Raw genomic sequence first — 23,324 nt, 5'->3', positions numbered from 1 at the left:
CATGCACTGCCATCTTTAGAGGTTGTCCTCTGGGTACCACCACCATCTGAGGAGAGGTGAGTGGTGACCAGAGAGAGGGAGGACCTTCTTGGTAGATTCCTACCACAGGAAGGAATGTTTGCCCTTTGGGCACCAGGCTAAAAGAGTTTTATTTTGCCTGGTGTGGTTGTTTTTAACTGCTGCTGTTCATCATTGCTATTGTATTTTATATTTTATGCCCTGGAACTTTGGCTGAAGCCTGTCACACACATTTTAAAGGACACATGTATGTATGTAGGTTTCCAAACCTGAATTTGCCAAAGCAATATTGGGAGTGGCTGTGCACTACTCCAGAAGTAATATGCCTCTGAATAACACTTGCTGTTTGTGATCGTGGCATGCTTTCAGGCTTTCCGCTGGTTGTCCACTGTGAGAACAGAGGGCTGAACACCAGGAGGGCTGTGTGTTGCCTCCTGCTGCTGTGGATGTAGAAACTCACTAAGAGCCGAGTTCACGGTAGAACAAACTTTATTTTTGCTGAGGTTTGGGAGCCTGCACAGAGTAGTAGTTAACTTCTCCAACTAGGTCACACCGTTTTGTCAGCTCTCCAGGAGCTAGCTGCCTGGGTCATAGCTGTTTCTCTTGAATGGGGCCACGTGCCAAATATTTAGTTGACAATGCACGTGTTACAGACTGGCTAATTATGTACTGAATTCTTCCTACCAATTCTCCCTTACAAATACTGGATCTATTCTCTTCCCCAAAGTCCATCAAGAGTAAGCAGCCTACAGAAGTCAGTAGTGGCAGGTGGGAGAAGGGTTACAAATCCCACCCAGTTACGCATTTCCCCCTGCAATTTCTCTTCCCTCGTCTCAGCATTACCATTATGAGGGAGTTTGTCATAAATATGTAGTGTTGGCCTTGGTTGGAAGTGAGTGAGAGCAAAAGCACATAGGCCCATGGCACAACTCATGCTAATAATTTTGTATTTTACTAAAATGATTTAAAGTAATCCCTTTATTCTCAACATATTAAGCTACTTGCATTCATGATTTGCATTATCTCTCATAATGGGCCATGCCCTTTGTGTCTTCCGGCCCATGCTGTCACAAAAACGCCAGGGAATGGCCTGTAGACAGTCCATACACTGGTTGTATTATCTGAATTGCATTGAAGAAAAGGACTGTGTCATGGGTTGGGTGGCTTATTATGTCTTTAAGTACCAGTAATCTAATTGAAATGTAAATAGCTGCCTAGAAATAGGAAGAACAGAGGGGCTGTTCAGCTGACTTCTTAAATTTGATTTTTCCAAGGCATTGCTGGCTCCAAGTTTTTGTGAGCCTTTGGTCAAGAGAATGTCAGGGCAGATTCACATTTAATTTGTTTTAGAATATGCTACAACAAAATGTACTATCTGTTGTGAATGGTATATGTGTGTAAATGGACATGCATTTCTGAAGTAAACACAGAAGTTGGGGCCATTCCTGGTTCTGCATTTATTGCTGGGCTTATCCTGACATTTAAGTGAACATTCACCATTCAAAATTGCCAGTACCACACACTTTTTGTAGAGCTGTCACCTGTTTGAAGAAATGCTAAACAATTAATCTTATGACCTTTAGCTGATTGATTTGAGTGTAATAACTTATGAGTGGAAAAAGTTCTAAAGAAAACACACACATTTTCTTTGATTTCTGCTGATGCCTGCGTGTATCACAGCAGCTATTATTTCTAATAAGAATGTACAATTGTTATTCATTATTGTAATCCTAGTCACCCAGCTTTTCTAATTGTTCCATTGTGCTTTGTTATATTAATGCCATAGGCAACCTCTCAGGGTAACTAAAACAGATCAGCTGAACTAATGCATCTGTGCTGTTGTGCTACTGTAATCTGATTAGTAAAATGTTCTCTGCACAATCCAAAAGACAGCATAGGATGGAGGCAGAGACGTACCTAGGCTCTCTTGTGCCCTTGGCCCCCCCTGCCATCCCTTGCCCCCTAGGCAATCATTGGCTCTCTTTGTCTTTCTTAACAATTTTTGTACCCACCCATAGCAGGGGCCAACCTAGCCAACCACTAGGTACCCCCCTGGATGGAGGTCAAAACTCATATTAACCACTCTACATTTTTAAAGCTTGCCCATAGGCTTCCATTTGAAATTTCACTTTTTTTTATGAAGCTATAATAATAATGGAATTTGTCATAGGGCAAATTCTTCCCCAAAGCATTACAGAGGCAACTTTATTCATCTAGTGAAAGCTTCCCTAATAAAAACCAAATCGTTGAACTGTGCTTAGTTTGTTCGGGCTGGTGGGTTTTTTTTGGAGTGGTGATAAATTGAACAGCCATTCTGAGTTCTTGAAACATGAAGTAAACCAAGAAGGAAAATAGAGCTGGTTCGCTCAAGATGGCATGTTTTCTTTTTTCTTTTAAAAAAATAATTTTTATTGAATGGTTTTATGTTTCAAAAAACAATACAGCCATACTACCACATCAAGATGGCAGGTTTTCCATGCAGTAAAGCATGGCATAATGTAATGGGCTCATGCATACATGCCTTTCTGCATATATAGCATTTAATGAGCATATCTGTTTAGGCCATTCTTGTGTGTGTGCATAAAAGTGTCTTTTGAAATTAATATCTCAGATAGGTACTTGAAGCCTGACACTCTTGAAGTACATGGAAGCAGAATATTGTGAGCATACAGTATTTTATTCCTTGAAAATATTCAGGATCAGAGACTTAAGTTGTTGAGTTATGGTACTAAGCTCACCATTGTTGACTCATTCTAGTGAATTGTTTATTGCTGCTAAGTGTAAGTGCGATGGCTCCTTAGTTCAGCTTTGCAACTGGAGGCATAAGCTGCCTTGAAGATAGTTGGCGGCGGTTTAGATTTCTTTCCCACCCTTCACCATGACGTCTCTGGGTGGGTTACAACAATTTAAAAATAAAGTACTAAAATCATTTAAAACAAATTACAGTCAAGAGAATAGGCTTGATCCTAAAATATGTTTATTAGGTGTTCACTCTTACCTGCACTGTGATGTGTGCTGCATACTGCAAACTTGCCTCTCCAGGATTTTTTTGAGAGATAGGGAGTTATCCAACTAAACAATTCTGCCAATGTATACAGTTTTGGCTGCACAGTGCAACTCTCCCCTCCCCCCATCTCCCTGTGGACCTCCTAAATCTCATATAGGTTTCCTTTCAACCCTTTGGAACAGATTTAGGGAGGGCACAGGGGGCGGGCAAGAAATTTTCATTGTGCAGCTAGAGGGCCCTATACTAGTGGGATTCTAGTTGGGTCCAGTCCACAATTTTCTGCCTTTCAATGTGGATTTGAGCCACATCACTGATACTTGGAAGGCTCTCCTATATGAATGTATCCATACTGTACTGAACAACACTGTCTTGCTTATTTCTGAAATGCCTTTTTTCCCCCTTCACCAGAAAACTTCAGCACAGAAGTTGGCCTCTTGGAGCTGATTGGAGATCCCCCACCAGACCAGATAACCAAAGTGTATGGCCCAGACAACAGCCCTGGCTATGTGTTTGGACTGGATGCCAACACTGGACAAGTGGCACGTTACCACCTCCCCAGCCCTTTTTACAGAGACTTCTCACTCTTGTTCCATGTGCAGCCCACCACAGACAAGGCAGGGGTCCTTTTTGCTATCACGGATGCCTCCCAGTCAATCATTTATGTTGGCGTGAAGCTATCAGAGGTGAAAGATGGAAAACAGCAGATCATCTTCTATTATACGGAGCCTGGCTCTCAGAACTCCTATGCCGCTGCCGCATTCACAGTGCCTTCCCTAGTCAATCAGTGGACTCGCTTTGCCATCAGTGTGGAGGATGAGGAAGTCGTTCTCTACGTAGACTGCGAGGAGTTTGAGCGGGTCCGTTTTGAACGCTCGCCTGATGAGATGGAGCTGGAAGATGGCTCAGGGCTTTTTGTGGCACAAGCTGGAGGAGCTGATCCTGATAAATACCAGGTGAGCATGGACTTACACCAAGGTATTATTTTCAGTGAAAATGGTCACAGGCTGATGTGAGTTCACAGTGTACAGAGAGTGTTGAAATACATAATTTGGCCTTGTGTGATTCAGTAGACCAAGGAAGTGGGAACAAGCAAAATAAAAATAAAAATAAAAATCCATTGACACCTGGTTGGCTTACCCAAAGTTTCTATCAAGGAGCTTTCTCCCTGGTCTTGTACTCAGGCTGCCTCATCCTCCAGTTTCCCATCTGCATTTGCCTTTCACTAGTGAGAAAAGAGGCCCAGTAAGGAGATGGCAATTCAGAGATACAAGAATAGTGAGGTTTCCCCCTGTGAATTATTAATTTGCAAGCCTACCAGACATCTCCTGGGCATTGATCTGTTGTGGGATCACTCACTGCTTTTTATAGAAGCATCTGTTTATTATGGGATGAGAATTTGCCCATTCTCTTATTTATGCACGCAAGGACCTCACCAGAGCATGGAAAAGAGCCTCTAGTCTAACCAGGGGTTCTTAACCTGTGTGTGTTTCCTTATATATAGATCAAATTCAGCATGCATGATCATTATCTCATTTTATGGAGAACTGTCTGTATATATGTGTGTTTTGCGCAGCTGACAGATGGTTGTCTAGTTCCCATGTTTGGCAGCCTCAGTAGACCAAAGTTAGCTCAGTAGTGTAATGTTACTGAATATGATTTCCTAGATGTTTCAGCTGCAGAACGTAGGTTAGTTTGTAGAAATTTTGATTTTTGTGGTTTTTAAATCTTTTTTTGCCTGTACCCATTTTACTTTTGTGCGTATGCTCATTATGTACATCTATCAATGAGCACTGAAATATATTTTGATGTTTCTTTAAAAAACACACACCACACCAACCCAATGAATTGCCATTGTGAAGAATCTGATGAGGAATATATGGAAGTGATTATAGCCAGTACTTATAAGTGACAGTGGCAACTTCGTCTGTCTTTTGAAGTCTATCCTTCTTTTTAGGAAAGAGATTATTTTGTTAACTTTGTGAAGAGCTTTAAAAATGAATCTGAATAATCATTCCAGTGTATCATCCAGAGTGAAAAACAAAGGGGAAGTAATTAACATTTTTTACCATCAAGTTCATTTCCAGACACTGGCTTAATTTGTCAGTCTAGTGACCCCTGTGATTCGTACTTGGCCCTCCCCACTGAGATCAAATCCATTGCTGCATTTTTCTTTTGCGGGTGGTGGTGGAGGAGGAGGGTGGCCAGAATTTTCTACAGCTGATGTCTGCAGACAAAAGCATGGGGTATTTCTACCCAAGCCTTGTTGACAACTGATTGGAAAACGTGATAAATGCTGCTTTTGCTGCTTTTCAGCACAGATTGCCTTGGGGAGCAGTTTCCCCTGCCCACTCAGTAACAGATGTGGATATTCATATGGGATACACACAACAGATACTTTCTTTAGTCTGCTGCTACCAGAATGCAGGAGGAATGTTAAACAGTAGCTGCAGGTGACTGAACTAGAAGTTCTTACATGTTCTTACATAGCACATTGGTAAACTGTGGAATTTGTTCCCATGAGAAGTAGTAGAGGCCACCAACTTGGATGATTTTAAAAGAGGATTATATGAAGGACGAGGCTATCAATGGCTACTAGCCATGATGGTTATGTATGTTCTGTCCTCCCTGTGGGGAAGCAGTATGCCTCTGAATACCATTCACAAGTGGGGAGAATGCTATTGCACTCAGGTCTTGCTTGCATCGGGTTGGCCATTGTGGGAACAAAATGCTGAACTAGATGGGCCGTTGGTCTGATCCAACAAGACTCCTCTTACAGTACAGTACAAAAGCAGTACAAAAAAACCCGATGAGACATAATGGGAGACTAGTTTATTTACTGGAAAGAGCAAGGGAGCAGTAAATGCCAGCAAGTATGATTTTTGAAAATATGTGTCAACTCTGGTTTGTTTCAAAGAACAAAACCGGGAGGAAACTTTTATTTTGCACCATCTGCAAAACAGACACAACTCGTTACCCTCCCTGTCCCAGGCATCCTGCCTGTGAGCGTAAAATCAGACTCCAGATGGGGAAACATTCCATGTAATAAGTCTAAGGGTAACTTCGTCTTGGGTCAAGAAGAGGATTAGAGTCATCCATGGCCTGCAACAGGGTTTGGATGGAAAATACAAAAATAGGCTTGACCCCTGTGAGTGTACACAGGTTTTTGCGTGTTTTAAAAGATGATGACTAGTTTTACTCTAGGGCTGTGCCAGTGAATGTTTATCCATTTAGAAATCTTTCTGAAGAGGTTGTTTGGAGTACTGTGGATCTGGTGTAAATCAAGACTTTCAAAATATGCGGTTTATTTATCCCCCCCACCTCGAGTCTTTGTGCACCTACCTTTCAAAAGCAACAATTACAACTCTATATAATGTACAAAATTTATCTTTCCCAGTTAAGTGCTACCCAGGTTCCCATGCCATCTTTTCTCTTCTGGATGTGTGGAGAATGGAGCCCCTTTTAGCTTGGAGGGAGACGAAATCATTTGAGGCAAAAGGGTGGGGTCATCATTCTCTCTCTCTCTCTCTCTCTCTCTCTCTCTCTCTCACACACACACACACACAAACACACCAGTGAATCTGCAGCACACAAAGACAGATATTGCCACTTCACTTGGGGTACCTCAGAAGGCATGTGTAGCCTCATTTAAGCACTCTACATTTGGAAAGTTAAGGGTTTCTTTAATTCCATAAGAGATGCTTTGATTCAGCTGCGCTCTTTACTTGGTTCAGGTATGACTGGCACCCTCCATCTGAAGTAGTTTCTACCTGAAATGCCCTCACAGTGTTGGTGTGTTACAGGGTAATATGTTTATGTTGATGCACTGATGCGGTGGGTGATACCATATCATCCAACACTGTTGAAGGGCACAGTCAGTACTACATGGGGTTCATACAAGTTTGTGCAGGATGCCAGTGAGATGCCAGTTAGAATGAGCCTGAGTTCCTTGAGTTTAGACATAGCTTGTTCTATGTTCATAGAAGTTTTTAGCCCCCCCCCCCAGTGAAGCAGGTAACATGTGAGCCTGTGGCTCATGCAAGCTTGTTGGTAAAGTTAAACCATGGTTTGTCATATCTGGACTGAGCCACTGTGAACTGGAACATTCAATGCCATCACTGTGAATTGTGGGTTGACCTACCACAAGTCAACTTCGGATCACAGTTTATGAAGCTAATTTTCACTGATAGTTAAGTTTCACAATGTTAGTTAAGATTAATTGCAGTTTAGGATTTGGATGGAATGTTAAACTATGGTTAACCTAAACTGGAATTGGAAGCTTCCAGTCTCATCTTCACCGCCACACTGGAGAATGTGTATGGAGGTGCACATGAGCTTAAGGCTCACTGTGGCTTGTCTTCATGCCACTAAAACATCATTTAGCATTACATGCAGACATGGCATATATGTTTTGGATTGAACTTTTAGGAAAGAATTTGTTGTGCTTCAGATGTATGCAGTAGTTGTAAAGACTAAATAAATGCTAAGGAAGTGTGGATTATCTTCAGGAATGCAAACAAATAGTAGCATCCTAACAAAGCTAATGGATGAAAGATTGTCGAGAAGATTCTACAGCTTATAAACACATGCAGCATTTTCCTCCTTTAGAGTGGGAAAAATAAGGGAATTAATATTGATCACTCTCTGTTCTTGAGACTAAGGATTTGGCATGGAAAGAAACTTTAAATCCTAGTCAGGAAAACATAACCATACATAGGCTCTGAAATCCAGATGTTTAAAAGAAAAATTGGGAACTTGGACTTCGGTATACATTTTAAAATGCCCTTGGCCTAGTGCTGACTTGAAACAACAGGGTATGTTTCACAAAAAAACCCACCTTTAGCCCCATTCTCCCATGAAATGCACCTCTTTCTTTTTCTTGTTACAAGTTTTTATAGGAGTTGCAAAGCAGGGTGAACATACTTAACCTGCTGAGAAGTGAGGTCAAGAAACATTGCCTTCATTTTGATTTGGCTACATAACATCATCGGAAAGCTTTTATGACATTCCTGCAGAACTGAGTGTGATAACATTGCGCTGTCTATAATATTATGGCGTGTCTGGAATTGCTTCTGGAACAAGCATGTGATGGTTTGTTTGAGGTTGTTTTGTTAGCCACTGCTACATATCAAGGAAAGGACCAGTTTCAGGGAGACAGTGAATAGCATACAAAAAAGGTAATCAAAGGGGCTTGTGAATATTTCCCCCTTGCAAAAGATTATGAGAAACCCAAAGCCGACCCATGTACTCCATAATAACTGCTGCACCTTGTTTCCGCCAGCACCTTCCTTGTTCTCTTCACCCTCAAAATGAAGATTGGAATGATGAGCAGTGGGAGGATTTTAGAGTGATCACAATAAATTGTATTCCTGATTTCTTCACAGAAGGCTGTCCTGTCCTTAACTGCTCTCTCTTAAGAATAAGAGCACCTTGTTTGTCTGTTCTCCCCACTTTTGGTCGTGCAGCTACTTGAAGCCTCTGGCCTGTCCTTGCCTGCCTCTTGTTTCTACTCTCTTGCCCCAAGAGCATGAGGTGATGATGTATTGTGTAGTGTATTTACAGTGAGGTGAGGTACGTAAATCCTGCACTTGAACATAAAGGCCTGGCAGTCTCCCAGATGAAGATCTCACTGTGCATAGAAATGTTCATTTCTACCTGGCAGGAGCATAATACACGTATGGGAAAGGAAGGGAGGGGGCCAGAGTTGTGGCTGTGTCAAATTGGTATCTATCAAAAAGGCAAGGAGAAAGGGTTAGTGGCAGTCTTTAAATGTAAGACTGTTTTAGAATGCTGATTCTTGTTTCATACATGATCAAGAAAAGGCAGCGCTGCTGTTGGCTCCCCAATGATAAATATGAGCTAAGTGTGAGGAGTGGTTGACTGCCTCCTTCGATTTTGCCCATCTACTGTATTCAACATCAGAATCTATACTATGACTGTTGGACCCACTATTGGTCTCACCCACTCAGTTTGCTGGAGCCTGTCTTTGCATGCGGTGGAAGTCCCAAACTCACCAAGGGTTTGAGACCCCACGGCTACCCTCATGTAGTTTATCCGGCCAGTGGAATCCGCTTCCCGGGTATGGCTGCTATTGCATGCTGACATTTTCTAGGAGCCGCAGGTGAGAACTGGGTGCAGGGTGGGGACCAAAGGTGGACAAACTACCCCAGAAGGATGACATCGTGTCCCCCATCAGAGGTGCCACCCCTCCTCTAACACCCCCTAGACCACAGTGGCATCCACTATACCTCAATTTATCCTCCAAATCACACTTTGGATGTTTGTTTGACTCAAGCCATTGCATAAATGGGTCTTCAAAGACTGCTCCTTTCTAAAGGCTTTCTGAGCTGAGATTTGATTTCAGGTTTCCTGAGACCAAATTAAAGCACTACTGTACCACAAAATTGGTACCACCTTGGCTATCCATCATCTAGAGCCATCAAGTCTGGAGAATAGAAAGATTCAGCATTGTAAGTCCTCTGATCCATCACTGGCGAAGAGGCAGTAGTGAACTGGTAGTGGAGATACCTGGAGCTTTTAGCAATATTTCTTTGCAACTATTTTTTTTACCACACATGCCTCATTAAAACCATTACTGCTTGTGAACAGGAAAGAAAGGAACGCATGTCATTGGTTCTTAGCTGATGTAAGACCGATCAGTCTGCTGTTCACCAAAAGCCTTGGTTTGCTTCAATTCTCAGAAGTTAGGATGGAATCTGCTGATCTGAGCTATTCCTAAATGTTCATAATTTTTGTTGAAAGCAATCTCTATGTAAGCAATTTCAGTAGCCACCAGAGAGGCTGAGGGAAGCAAAGGTGATGTGCACAAATTAAAGTAGAGAATGTGTGTGGGTGCGTGAATTTGTAACAGTTTACTGAAATATGCTTTTGAGTTACTGGACAGGTTGTTTTCCTGCAAATGAGGGAGTTGCTTGGCTTTTGCAAGCATGGAAGATGGCAGGGAGATCACTTCTGTTTGCATGCTCTCTGTGCTATGAAAAAACTTTTGAGAATCTACTGCAGAATAGCTTTGAAGGGGCAGCTGCACACATAGAACTTTGGGTAAAAACTTTATTTTGTCCTCCTCCGCGGCTTTTGTCAGTGACCCCCATTAAATTGGCTCAGTCGGCAGGCTGGAGCAGGAATGTTCTGTTAGATTTAAGGGGTAGCTTGTTGGCTGATGGTCACGCTGTGCTCTCAGCTTCCTTCCAAATTGTAAACTCAGATGGAATGGATCCACTGTAAAGTTTCATCTAACAGATGATCTTTTTTAAATTGTGCCTGGAGAAGAAGTATCCCTCACCCCACCCCTTGGCTCTGGAGAACTAATATTGCCTAAAAGCCACCCCTAAAAGCTGTCTAACAGTCTGATGAATCACAAAATATGAATCACATTAAAGGGCTGCATAGGAACAAGTCATCACCTCTTTGCCTGCAGAGCAAAGGTTCAACTCAAGCAAGGAACCAGTGGGCACACTGCAATGTAATTATTAGTGGTACCCATCAGCCTGATTTGAAGTGTAGCTTTATCTCAGACTCAGTTATGGGCATCAGTTAGGCTACACGTCACATATTTGTGTAAGGGGGAAAGCTAGTGTCTCCCCACATATTTAAAATATTTAGGTTTGCTTTGGATTCTGACAAATGTGAGCTGGGTGAATGGGGGCATCAGCTTCACTGTAACAGTATGTGGTGGGGACAGAAAATGTTCACATTTCTCCTCTAAACATTCCTTTCAGAAGTTTCTTTTCTTTTCTTTTCTTTTCTTTTCTTTTCTTTTCTTTTCTTTTCTTTTCTTTTCTTTTCTTTTCTTTTCTTTTCTTTTCTTTTCTTTTCTTTCTGTAGTAATTCTCAATCTGTCAAAAATGATGGAACAAAGTTGTTAAAACTGCTTTTATAAACTAGACCATAGAGGAATGAAACTGTCTTTTAGTCCATTCTTAACTCCTAAGATCTGCATGTGTGCCCAGGACCTAAGTGGTTAGGATGTTACATGCCCACAGCTGCTCCTGATCGGCATTGCAAAACATGATGCAGCCTTTGGAATGTATCTGAGGCAAGTAAGGCAGGTGTGAACATTTTAGCATTCAGGTATTGGGTTGCCACACTAGACATTACACTTCCCCCCCTTGTGTGTGTGTGTGTGTGTGTGACAGACAGACAGACAGACAGACAGACAGAAACTCTGTACCACTCCACATGATACATCTTGCTGCTGGTTTGCTTTTCAGGCTGCAAGATTCAGGGGGGGGGGAATGATAGTTCATATGAGACTTGTGGGTCCTGGGAATGCTGAATCTGTGTGCTTGACCACCCAAAAACCTTATTAGAAAGAACCATAGATTTTGAAGAGACCAGAAAGAAATATAAAGTCCATCTGTCTGCCACAAGGGACATTGCTTGCCAACCTCTTTCCCACATGGTTTTTGTTCTCCTGCCTTAAATAATTTACATTGGATGCTAAAGTTTTGATCAGCGTAGGTGGGATATCTCTGGTCTACAATGAGAGATCAATGAACTGTTCGCTTTAATTAGAAGTGATACAACAACCATTGCAGCTTGTGCCAGGGGGACTCTGTGAAATAGAGCCATTGCCATTGGAAATATGAGCAAGCTGTGTCTGTGTTGGAAATGAGTCTTGGCTTATAATCAAGTAGGAAATGTAATCAATCATTAGGGTGCAGGCCTCAGGGTTGTACTCCCCCACAACTGGGAGTGGTGCTCTCTGCTTCATGGAAGCTAAAAAAGTAATGACGCCTGTGTTTCTGGTTTTGTAGGGTGTAATTGCAGAATTGAAAGTGAAAGGAGATCCCCACGCAGCTGATGTCCAGTGTGAGGAAGATGATGATGATTCTGATATGGTAAGTGATTCTGATATGGTAAGTGGCTCAGGATTTGACCTTATTAAAGCTGTCGTATATTAGGGTATATTAGTAGACATACTGCTACTAAACCATAATTTAGCACTATGAGAAGATGTGGTTAATCTTAACTATGGTTAGTGGAAACAAGCCAAATTCAAAAACTATTGCTTATGAAACTTTTTGTTTTCACAGAAAATAGTTGAGATAAACCACAGTTTAGGATTCACATAACTTGCTAAACTGCAGTTAATTTGAAGTAGAAACTTTCAATCTTCTCCTTGTGGCAGATCAGTAATCAGTCTAGATCAGTATTTTCTGCAGGTATACCTCTTTAGCCAGGCTTTTGGGAGGGTGTGGTAAGAGGCTAGCCAGTCTCACCTTGTTTTTATTTTTCATTGTTTTTGTGTGTATGTGTTATGGTTTTATATTTGCTATTTCTTTGTTACCTTTGTGACATATACCTTGTCCTGGGATTATGTGATAAAGGGCAGGCTTATAAATTGCACTAAAAAATAAATAAACCCTCTGTTTGGCAGACTCTCTCAATACTGTGGTTTATCTGACACCACAAAGTCAGACCGCATGGTGCCAGATAGGCAGTAGGATTTGTGCAAGCTGCTCTGCATAGTCTATAGAATGCAGAAGTTGAAAGTAACTCCTGAAGAAGGAACTTCTGTTCTGAAATGCACTGAGCTGTAATTATTGGCAATTTTGAGAACTAGATTCTCCCTTTTGCATTCTTTCTGGTACAGTGGTACCTTGGTTTAAGAACAGCTTAGTTTATGAACAACTTGGATTAAGAACGCTGCAAACCCGGAAGTAGGTCTTTTGGTTTGTGAACTTTGCCTTGGAAGCAGAACATGTTCCACTTCCTGTTGAGTGTGTTCCGTTTGTAAATTGAGTCCCCTGCTGCTATGGGAAAGCACACCTTGGTTTAAGAATGGACTTCCAGAACAGATTAAGTTCGTAAACCAAGGTATCACTGTATATGTGCCTCCCACGTAGTCAAAACGACCCGCCTTCCTTTCATGGAAAGAGAAGGATGAAGTAAATTAAGGAGTTGTTATCCCAGAATAATGTATAGGAATCCCTTACTGTGAAGAGGAACCTCTTGGGACTTGATTCACAAATACCAGGAAGTCATTGCAAAATCAGAAGACTTGTGCTTTTGAGAGTTTGAGGACCCTTTTGAAAATTTCTACTCTCTTATTAGACCATAGAAAGTAGTGTGCTCACTGGATTAAACTATTTGGTTTCCAGGTCCTCACTTGTTAGTATTTCCATTGGCCAGTTAAAATATTTCTCATCTTAAAGTCAACAAAGAGCAAGACTGCAGTGGTGTTTGTTTATGCAGTGAATTTCTATGCCACTTTTCTTTAAAACAGAGGCTGCTTACAAGTTTAACAGACTGTATCTGCCACTAAGATATTTTATCATAAAACCAAAGCAACTTAGGAAACCATTCAGTTAAATACCTTGAAAAAACCCATCTTCGTTTGCCTCCAGAAGCCCAGAAACATCTGATGTCGATGGGTTCCTGCAGGAGGGTGAGCCATAGGAAGAGAATAGTTAAAAAGCTCTGTCACCCACCTGCCATTGCTGATTTAACCTGGTTGGCAGGGATAGAAGCCTATAGCAGAGACCCTCCTTGCCCACTTAAGAGAAGAGGTAAGCTTGTAAGAAGAAAAGGGTTCCATAAATGTTGAGAGAAGACACCACTTCACAATGAATGTTGCTTGAGGATTAGTTTTCTGCATATGGTGCAGGCACATTGATATATTTTTACACCAAACTTCTGTTGCTATGCTCTAGCCTGGCTATTGCATTTCATAGGGGTTTTTTTTTCAGGGAAACAATTGACTATGCTGTACTGAATGCATTAATCAAGTGAGTGCAACCATCCTTCATTTGCATCCTCTGCTTACCTTTATCTTTCATTTAAACAAAAACCTCTTTAGATATCTGGAGATGGTGGAAGTGGAGCTGAAGAAAGGCCGCAGCCGTCGGAAAAGGTAAAGGTAAAGGTGAGTTCTAGTCCATGTTCCTGATGTTCCTCTGCCTTGCCTTAACTTTCCATGCTCAAATGTACTTTCTGAAATCCTTGTGTGAGTTATCCTTGCTGTTAGGGTTGATGCATATGGGGCGGCTATTTTTATTATTCACTTTTATGCTCTGGTTGTGACAAATGGGTGGTCTCGTTGCACGACACCACTCATACCCACACCAAGGAAATTGATAATGTTCCGCAAAGTAGTAGCATCCGCTTGTGGTGAGCGAGTTGGATGACTCATTTGCCACAAGTATGAAGCTGCTGGAGACAGAGGAAGAAAAGTGGTCCTTATGAATACTCGATCACTTGTGTTAGTCTTACTACATTTCCAGCAGGGAAATGCAAAAGATGTGTAGTGTAGCAAAGAAGTACCACCTCTAGCCACGACGACAGCAGAAAGTTACCCATTTTGTCTGTCATCTTGTGGTTAGAACCTACGGCTGTGCAGTGTGTGGCATCAGTATATACTGAAGAAGATAAAAAGCAAGGATGTGTGAGATCATAGAATCATGGAATCATAGAGTTGGAAGAGACCACAAGGGCCATCGAGTCCAACCCCCTGCCAAGCAGGAAACACCATCAGAGCACTCCTGACATATGGTTGTCAAGCCTCTGCTTAAAGACCTCCAAAGAAGGAGACTCCACCACACTCCTTGGCAGCAAATTCCACCGTCAAACAGCTCTTACTGTCAGGAAGTTCTTCCTAATGTTTAGGTGGAATCTTCTTTCTTGTAGTTTGGATCCATTGCTCCGTGTCCGCTTCTCTGGAGCAGCAGAAAACAACCTTTCTCCCTCCTCTATGTGACATCCTTTTATATATTTGAACATGGCTATCATATCACCCCTTAACCTCCTCTTCTCCAGGCTAAACATGCCCAGCTCCCTTAGCCGTTCCTCATAAGGCATCGTTTCCAGGCCTTTGACCATTTTGGTTGCCCTCCTCCGGACACTTAATCCAGATGATTAAGGTTACCGTCAGAGGCAATATACCTGTGGACACCAGTTTCCGGGAATCGCAAGTGGGCAGAGTGCCACTTTGGGGCTTCCCATAGGCATCTGGTTGGCCAATAGGCATCTAGTTGATGACTTCTGTTCTTCTGTCCTGTCCCATGGTACATGGCACTTTGCTATCTTTCAGTCTAGTTCATGCAGCAGAAGTCGGTGTGTGTGTGTGTAAAAGTGATACTGAAGGTGCACTAGAACTAGAAAAGCAAAGCTGAGAAAGAGAGACCCTTTTCTGAGCTGATATCTTTCTTAGTGCCCTAAACCACAGGGTACCTGGCGGCATGTCCTGCTGGAGGGCACGATCCCACAGCAGATGCTATCACGCAGTCTGGCAGGCCAACAAGTCCAAAGATCAGTCAGACTAGGTTCCTGCCTCTGCAGCCGATCCAGGGATCATGGCACCTGCAGGTGAGCCCGTCGCAAGCACAGTCCCGTCCAAGTCAAGGTCCATCAACATGGGCAGTTGAGCAGACACAGCACCTGTTGCCCTTTTATACTCTGCATGCTGATAGCAGCATCTGGGCTTAAAGAGTCACATGACCCTCCCCTGCTCCAGCTGAGGAATCCCACACCTTCTCCCAGACCTAGCGAGTCCCACCTGGCCAGCTAGTGAGCTGGGCTGTGGGTCCTTGCCTGCTTCAGTCTCCAAGATCATCTTTTCCCCCTGCTCCCTATGCCTCGGAGCCTGCCGTGATCATGGAGACGGGGGCCCCTCTGGTTCCTGTGCACTGACCCCCACCTCCTCGCCATCCTCCGTCACGCCGTAAGTACTTCCTACACCAACTTTTCCTTCCCCATCCCCAGCTTGCCCTGACATGTCCCAGTCCTGGCGATACCCCTTGTCAGGATCCTCTTCCTCCTCCCCATCGTCCTGCCAGTTCATGATACTTAGGGTCCATCCACACTTCTGTTTGTCCTGTGATTTCTAGTATTTTGTATCAATCTATTAGCATGGGTCCAAGAGAGGTGTTTTGCTTTTGTTTTTTGTCCCTCCACTTTCCCTGGGAAAACCCACTTCATTGGAATAGGCATCAATCCACAGAAAATGCTATTCTAAACCTTGGAATTGTGTTGGGGCAGTCTGCTTCCACTTCCTTTCCTTCTTTCTGTCCCTGCCCCGTAAGATATTTTTTCCAGTTGCCTCTCTAGCTTTGAGCAGCACACTTCTGGTTTTCTCTGCATGCTTAATTTTTTTATTTTACTTTTCCTTGTTTAGTGCTCATATAGAATTGTGATCAAATGATATATGTGCAAAACGTGTTCATGTTCCGCTTGTTTGCTTTGATTGGTTGTGGTGGTTCCAAAAACAGCTTTATTTTCTGTCTTTAATAATATGTATCAGAAGGGTCCTTGCTCCTTTTGTGGATGCCAAATGATTGCCTGATTATCCAGTTTTCTGATTCTCAGGTTCTCTGATTTTCTGACTCTGACATGGGTGGGTGGAGCTGAAGGTGGAAACAGCATGAAAAGCCAACCATTGATTTCAGGAATAATGAATGGGAAAACATGGGGCTTCAGGGGTCTCTCCCCAAGTAAAATCTTAGGCAAAAATCACAAGTGGGAATACCCAGCCCCAGACCAATTTGAAAACAGGGCAAAGAGGTGTAGACTTTAGGAAAAGTGTGGCTGGGTGACAACCGAATTGGTTTTTGTATTTGCTACATTTGCTTATTGAATGTCAAAGATACAAACCATAGCAATCCAGCTTCAGAAGTTTAAAATGTGTTTTTTTGTGAGAACTCCCTTAAACATCTGGCTTAGGAACATCTCCCCTTAGGAAGTGTATATTTGGAGAAAGAAAGCCAGCACAATGACAGGGACCCCCTTCCTCCTTCAGCTAACCTTGTGCTGAGTTAGCAGGAACCTGAAGCTGGGCTGGATTTCTAATTGCCTCTAAAACACAACTGTACTGCTGTAAGTAGAAAATACATAAAAGCTACAAGGAACCTTGAACACCTGGTAAATAAGTGTTGCTTTTCCTTTGAGCAGCGAAGGGTGAGATTCTTTATGTAGTATTAAGTTGAAGAGGTCAGGGTGGTGATAAATGGAAAACTAGGGAAGATCAGCACATGCCAACCAAACTTTTTCTGGCACATATGCACACCTCTTACTGTCCCACACATTCTGCTCATGCAAGTAACTTCATGCTGTAATTTCTTGCCTTAACACAAGGGTCATTTCAACAAGGAAAGGGACGTTATTTCATTTTTAAGATAATGATCTATGTATTGTGTAATTAGAACATTTGTAATGTTCTAATTTGATTTCCTCCTGCTGCTTTGTGTTTTACTTAACAACAGCAGTATGCTGAGCATTTTATGGAAAAGAAAAGTGATGTAGCTCCTGTCCAGAGAAGTTAGAATCTGCAAGGGATGGGCAAAGCAGGGATAGGAAGGGGCCAGGGTTTGGGACCTTACTATTATTTTATTATTTGTTAGCATTAATAATGGGAATGTAACAAATAACAATAACAACAACAACAACTTGTTATTTTATTTAATAATTTGTTATTTTATTATTAATACACTGCCCATCTGAAAAGAGTTGGGTGGCAGTGGAGGAAAAGATAAAATGGGATTAGAGTGACACTCCCTCTTTCTGTGACTTCTGTTTGTTTAAATTTGTTTTAATACTGAATTTTAAATTGCTGTTACCTGCCCTGAGACCTTATTTCTGCTTGCCTGATGGATCATTCCTCCCCACTTCATACTGTTCTAGAGCTCCTCTCAATTTCCCCCTGAGCCAGTTTGGGGGGCATGGGAGTACACAGGGGGAGGAGAGGGGAGAAGCCCCATTGTACTAGTGCAAGTCCTTGGACTTACCATATTTTTTGCTCTATAAGACGCACGCAACCATAAGACGCACCTAGTTTTTAGAGGAGGAAAAAAGAAAAAAATATTCTGAATCAAATGTTGTTGAAGAGGCTTTGCACGACTATCCCTAAAGCCAGAACAAGAGGGATTGCCGCGCAGTCTGCATTCACTCCATAAGACACACACACACACATTTCCCCTTACTTTTTAGGAGGGAAAAAGTGTGTCTTATAGAACGAAAAATACGGTAACTTGTTAGTTAAATCCAGCCCTCTTTGAGTTTTATTTTCTACTACAAAATGAATGAGACTGTTGTTGTCTTCTGGATAGTTTCTGGAAGTTCCTGGATCCCTGCATTTACTTCTGCATAAAGAAGGGCTAGTCTCAGAAGGCACAGAGTAGGGAGGAAGTGTGCATACCAAGCTTTAATAAGTGATAACCAATGTCCAGAATCTTGTTTGAAAGCAAATGGGTTGCCAGTTTTGAAAAGTGATCAGTGTCACTGACTTCTCTAAATTCAGCTAAATTTTAAGTTCGGCCACAATGCCGGTGATGGCATTTTTACTGGCAACAACTTCTGAAGAGTCTTCAAGTACTCTCCATGTGCAAGCACATTGCAATAACAATTAGCAATTGCCAGGATATGAACAAAGCTGGCAAGTTTCTCAACAAAGAGAGCTGCAAGTTGGTGTTATCACTGAGTATATAGTGTACATATGGTATGCCCACACACTTGTTTGTTTTTCTATACACTAAAGCCACAGCTTCGAGCATTGTACATTTCAGTTACCCGAAGGAAGATTTCAAGAGTCCAGAGATGATCTGCTAGTTATCCTCTTTCCACCAGATGTGTGGTGCAGCCTGGAAACTTGCCCCTTTGTGCTAATCCAAATAATGTGTCCAAGCTTAGACATCTGTATGATTGAGGATATGAGGTTTTTCCAGGGCAATAATGTTTTGAGGCAGCTGGTCAAGCTGGACTCCTCATTTCCCACTAATGGAGGATCATTGCTGTTGGGTTTTTGGCAACCTCCAAGCATTTGGCTAGGCACAGCATACCAGGCATGCTGCTGACTGCTTTCAGTGGTGCGTCACATAATCCTAGACTCTGCTAACTTTCTACTTCTTCGGATTTCCTCTTTGTCTCGCCCACATCTGATTACCCACATCATGGTTAATGCCGTTCCCCCACCCCCTGCCCCAGAGCTAGTCCAGCAATAATGTGTATGTGAGCAAATTGTTGGGTGTTTGCTCCTGGCACACCAATGCAACATTTTGGATGATGAAATACAGGCAAATGTGGAAACATGGGCAAATTAAGTGCAGTCCAATAGCCTTTTCCATCAGACCCGCAAACCTTGCCTTTCTGGACTGATGACGAGTATCTGTGTTTTTTCTCTCTGCAAAAAAAACCATATTGATGTGAGCAAAAAATATTTTCACTTGGAAGAAAATTGCTCTTCCTGAACCTCATATGTTTGGTCACAATAACAACAAAGCATCTTTACTGCATCTTTTATAAAAAATAATTACAATGATTTTTCTTCCTTCTCTGTAGCAACAAGCTTCATTGTAGCAAGCTTCATTGTAGCAAGACTGCACAAACCCCTTGATCCTTAATCAGTGTATCTTCTGCATCACTAACACTTTAAAATAATTTACCGAACAGTTGCATGGCTTAGAATCCAGAAGTCCTGAGCTCTGCCCTGGTCCATCAGTCATAGCTCTACAGTGCCGAAGCCATCCCAAGCTGAGGCAGGGAGCGGCAGGTGAGGCAAAATGAGATTGTTCCCATTTGAGTCAATGGAAAGGGAATTACTTATGCCATGCTCTGACCTGACTTTGATTTCTGGCTTTCTGTCTGGATCCTTGGACTGAGGTTAGTCAGGATCTGGTGTAGCTATGCCCCTCACCTACGACCTCATTTTGGGAGGATCCATGGTAGGAATTCTGCTGATGGGCAGCTACAGCTTTCTGTGACACTTGCTACCATTTTGGCAGCAGTGTTTTTTGGTAAGAGGCAGCAATTTCCCGCTTCTGGTGGCATTGGGAGCTCTTCTGCATCGTCCTAAGATCCTATAGCTGGGAAACGCATGAGTGTAGCATTATAATTTCCCCATTCAGTTTTAAAGCTTGCATTATTGACACAGATGGCATTTAATGTCTAGTTCCTGCTGCTTTGTCCCCCCCCCGCCCCCATTCATGTTGCTATGTAGCACATTTTGCACATTAATTTTCTTCTGCAAAATAAGTCCATGCTTGACATCAACTCCAGGGATTGAGGTCTTTTTGAAATACCCTTTCTGTCTAATTTGTTGAGTCTGTATTCTGTTCACACATCAAACATGGGGATGTTTTACAGCTCTCTCTGAGATCCCTAACGTTTTCCTCCCAGATGGTAGCCTCTGCAGTAGCATACTGTTTCTTGCCACACATTGACAACACATGCTTTGAATTTGCCACTCTTCCTTGTTAACCCAAGTATCTTACTAAAGATGGGTAACAGCTTCCCCAGAAATGTAGTGTCACTTCCTTGTTCATGCAGCTCTTTGTAAAAAGATACATTTTAAAATCACCACTAGTATATCCGCAGGGTAGCTGATGGTGGTGTTTGGAGCCTATTCGTTTCTCAGCTGCTTTGTGTGTTTTCCTGCAACAATTAGATAACTTGAGAGTTTTCCTTCCCTTCCTTTTCGCATGGGATTACCATTAATCTCTGCCTGGCTTTGAGATAAGAGCCATCCTCCCAGCCAGAACTAATGCAAGATCAAGTTGCAAAAACAACCACTTCATTGCAGAGAATGGCCTTCCCAAGGTTTATTTTTTCAAAGTATATTTTTGCACTTTGTGAAGCCAGCCTGGATTCTGCTCAGCATATAGAATCCTGGACCAACATGACTGAAGTGTTAAATCAATAAACACAAGGGCTTGTCAGGGATAATATTCTTTCATGTGCGTCTTTAATTTTTCTGGAATAAATGCAGCCATGCAGCCATGCACCTGTCACTCAATCAACACTCATGATAACGGTATTTTAAAATTGATTCTATACATTGCAGATTAGTCCTTGGAAGCCACTGTGCTTGGATCAGTTCTGAACAAACTTAATAATGAATGGAAATGTAAGGCAGGAGACTCACGAGCACAACAGCCAGTTTGCCCAGAATGTGCTTTTATTTAGCAATGAGCTTAGCAACTCTGTCCTTAGAATTTTCTGTGAGTTTGGCCCCAAATGTTGCAGGACCCAGAATTCACTGTTCCAGCAGAGTGTTGCTTAATGCCTCCTGTATTCAACCTGTGTTTAAGGATGCCTATTTGTTGGTAGTTCTTGTGGATGTTAGCCAGCTACAACCTGTACTCATGACATAATGTCATTAAAAAGGGATCTCTGGAGCAGGGATGTTTAGAACTTGCAATACTGAAAGCCATGTCACAGAAATGTTCAGTAGCTTTTATGTGAAGACTCATCATCATATATTGCGTTGAAGGAAGAGTTAATGTATGCATGCACATGTGTGCACAAACATGCACAAGGGGTGCTTTTTATTTTACTCACATTTTAACTATTTATTTATCCACATAAAGAGCTGCTGATATTTATCCAAAGAAGAGCTGCTGATATTCCTGAGGGTAGAGAGTATAACATGGTAGAGGAAAAGGACCCCTGACAGTTAAGTCCAGTCGCATACGACTCTGGGGTTGCAGCGCTCATCTCCTTTACAGGCTGAGGAAGCTGGTGTTTGTCCGCAGACAGTTTTTCCGGGTCATGTGGCCAGCATGACTAAGTGGCTTCTGGCAAAACCAGAGCAGCGCATGGAAATGCCGTTTACCTTCCTGCCAGGGCTGTACCTATTTATCTACTTGCACTTTGACGTGCTTTCAAACTGCTAGGTTGGTAGGAGCTGCGACTGAACAACGGGAGTTCACCCTGTTGTGGGGATTCAAACCGCCGACCTTCTGATCAGCAAGCCCAAGAGGCTCAGTGGTTTAGACCACAGTGCCACCCGTGTCCCATGGTAGAGAGTATATCTTTCAATAAAAACAATTATGCACAAGGAACTGTGGTTTAGCCGTCAGAGCTACACTTCCCAGCACCTTAACAAATCACAGTAACCAGGGCTGGACATCTGTGCTACACTGGCTTCCTTTCCAAAGGTCACTTTATAACAAATTGCAGTAGCCCTGTGAGGTGCAAGAGAGTGACTGGTCCAAAATCACCCAAATGAGCTCCGTAGCCGAGCAGCATTAGGATTTTGAACCTGTAACACTCTTAAGCATCACGTCTACAGGGAACAATTCTAGTTTCTATCCAATGATGTAAACTAGGACAAAAGATGCTAGACACATGACTTGCTCCAAGAGATTTTCTGACTGTCTTCACTTTTTTTCATGCATTTGTATGTGGAACATCTGTGCCACCCACTGGCCAGAGGTGTAATAGCAGGCGATCTGTTCTCTGTTTTCTAGGCAAATATGTAAAGTTTCTGGGAATTCTGAAACCTTTGGGGGGCGGGTGGGCGGAAGAAGTATGTGTGCAATGAATATTTGAATTATATCAAACTTGCATTTACAAACTTCATAACAACACTGAACTTTTCAAAACTGTACTGTCTTTTGTTTTAAGGCTACTTTCCTCCCATCTCTGGAGGAAGCCTCATTCAGTTTAGTAGGATTTGCTTTTCAGTAAACATACATAGGATCAGACTGCAAATATAGTAACTGCAGATAAAACCAGCTGTCCTGAAAGTAAATTTATTTGCTTATTTTATTTCTTTTCAATTCCATCCCAGTAAACCATGATGAATGTCTGTGAAATATCTCTATCTCCTGATTTCAAACTTCCATTTTGAGCTTAATCAAACTCAGAAAATGAAAGCTTTGCATGAATCAAACCGACTTTGTGTGTGTGTGTGTGTGTGTGTGTGTGTGTGTGTTGAAACATTCAGTAGTTTTTCAGCTGATAGAGAAGACCCGGGAATCTGAGTAAGGCTGTATTGTCCCAAAGCATTGCTTCAACTTTGCTAAAACAGTTTGTCTGCCAGTTGGACTGGTTTTTCTGAAGATGTTTTGTATTCTGCAACACTTGAAAGTATTTTCCCATCAGTTTTGTGTGTGTTTCCCTCAAAAATTAGATAACAAGAGTTCTCCTTTTATTCTTTTTCTCAAGCAGTTCAAATTTTCCTTGTTATTTTGAGGTGAAGTATTTACAGCGCAGGATCAACAGTGCAAGAACTCCCTGTTATTAGGCTTGCAGGAGCAAAGAGTTCATTTGCCTTAGGTTGCCTAGGACAGAACAAGTGATTGTTTACTTCAGTCCTGTTCCCTTGGCCCAGGTATCACTCTCAAGTCTGCCAGAACCACCACCTGTCACTTCTCCCCCAATTGCCAAAAAGCCCACCCAGCCAGAAGAGAAACTCCACCTGCAAACTGAATTAACCAAACTAGAAGAGGGGCCCCCATTGTCTTCAGGAGGTAAGCCTAGCTTTTCTAAGGTTGGGAACAGTCCCTTAAAAAAAATCATCATAGTTCTGACTATTCAAAAGAAAAACCTTGAATGTCACACATTCCTC

At 42.3% G+C, this 23,324-nt stretch overlaps 1 protein-coding gene across 4 annotated transcripts in view; it reads left to right on the top strand.

Annotated features, from left to right (window-relative positions):
- Window positions 1–23,324, top strand: part of COL18A1 (collagen type XVIII alpha 1 chain) — a 155,658-nt gene that overhangs the window by 92,176 nt on the left and 40,158 nt on the right. For 3 of the 4 annotated variants that reach the window (XM_081837096.1, XM_081837095.1, XM_081837094.1), the window contains 4 exons: window positions 3,434–3,978; window positions 11,800–11,883; window positions 13,845–13,910; window positions 23,088–23,226. In XM_081837096.1, coding sequence (XP_081693222.1) covers window positions 3,434–3,978; window positions 11,800–11,883; window positions 13,845–13,910; window positions 23,088–23,226 — 834 coding nt within the window. The remainder of the gene's footprint in view (window positions 1–3,433; window positions 3,979–11,799; window positions 11,884–13,844; window positions 13,911–23,087; window positions 23,227–23,324) is intronic. The other variant, XM_081837093.1, reaches the window with a different exon arrangement.

The sequence above is a fragment of the Podarcis erhardii genome, assembly GCF_964252035.2.
Source record: "Podarcis erhardii genome assembly, chromosome: 1".
In the NCBI taxonomy this organism is placed as follows: Eukaryota; Metazoa; Chordata; class Lepidosauria; order Squamata; family Lacertidae; genus Podarcis; species Podarcis erhardii.
Note: the sequence above shows the minus strand (reverse complement) of the source record. Positions and strands in the feature narration are given on the sequence as shown.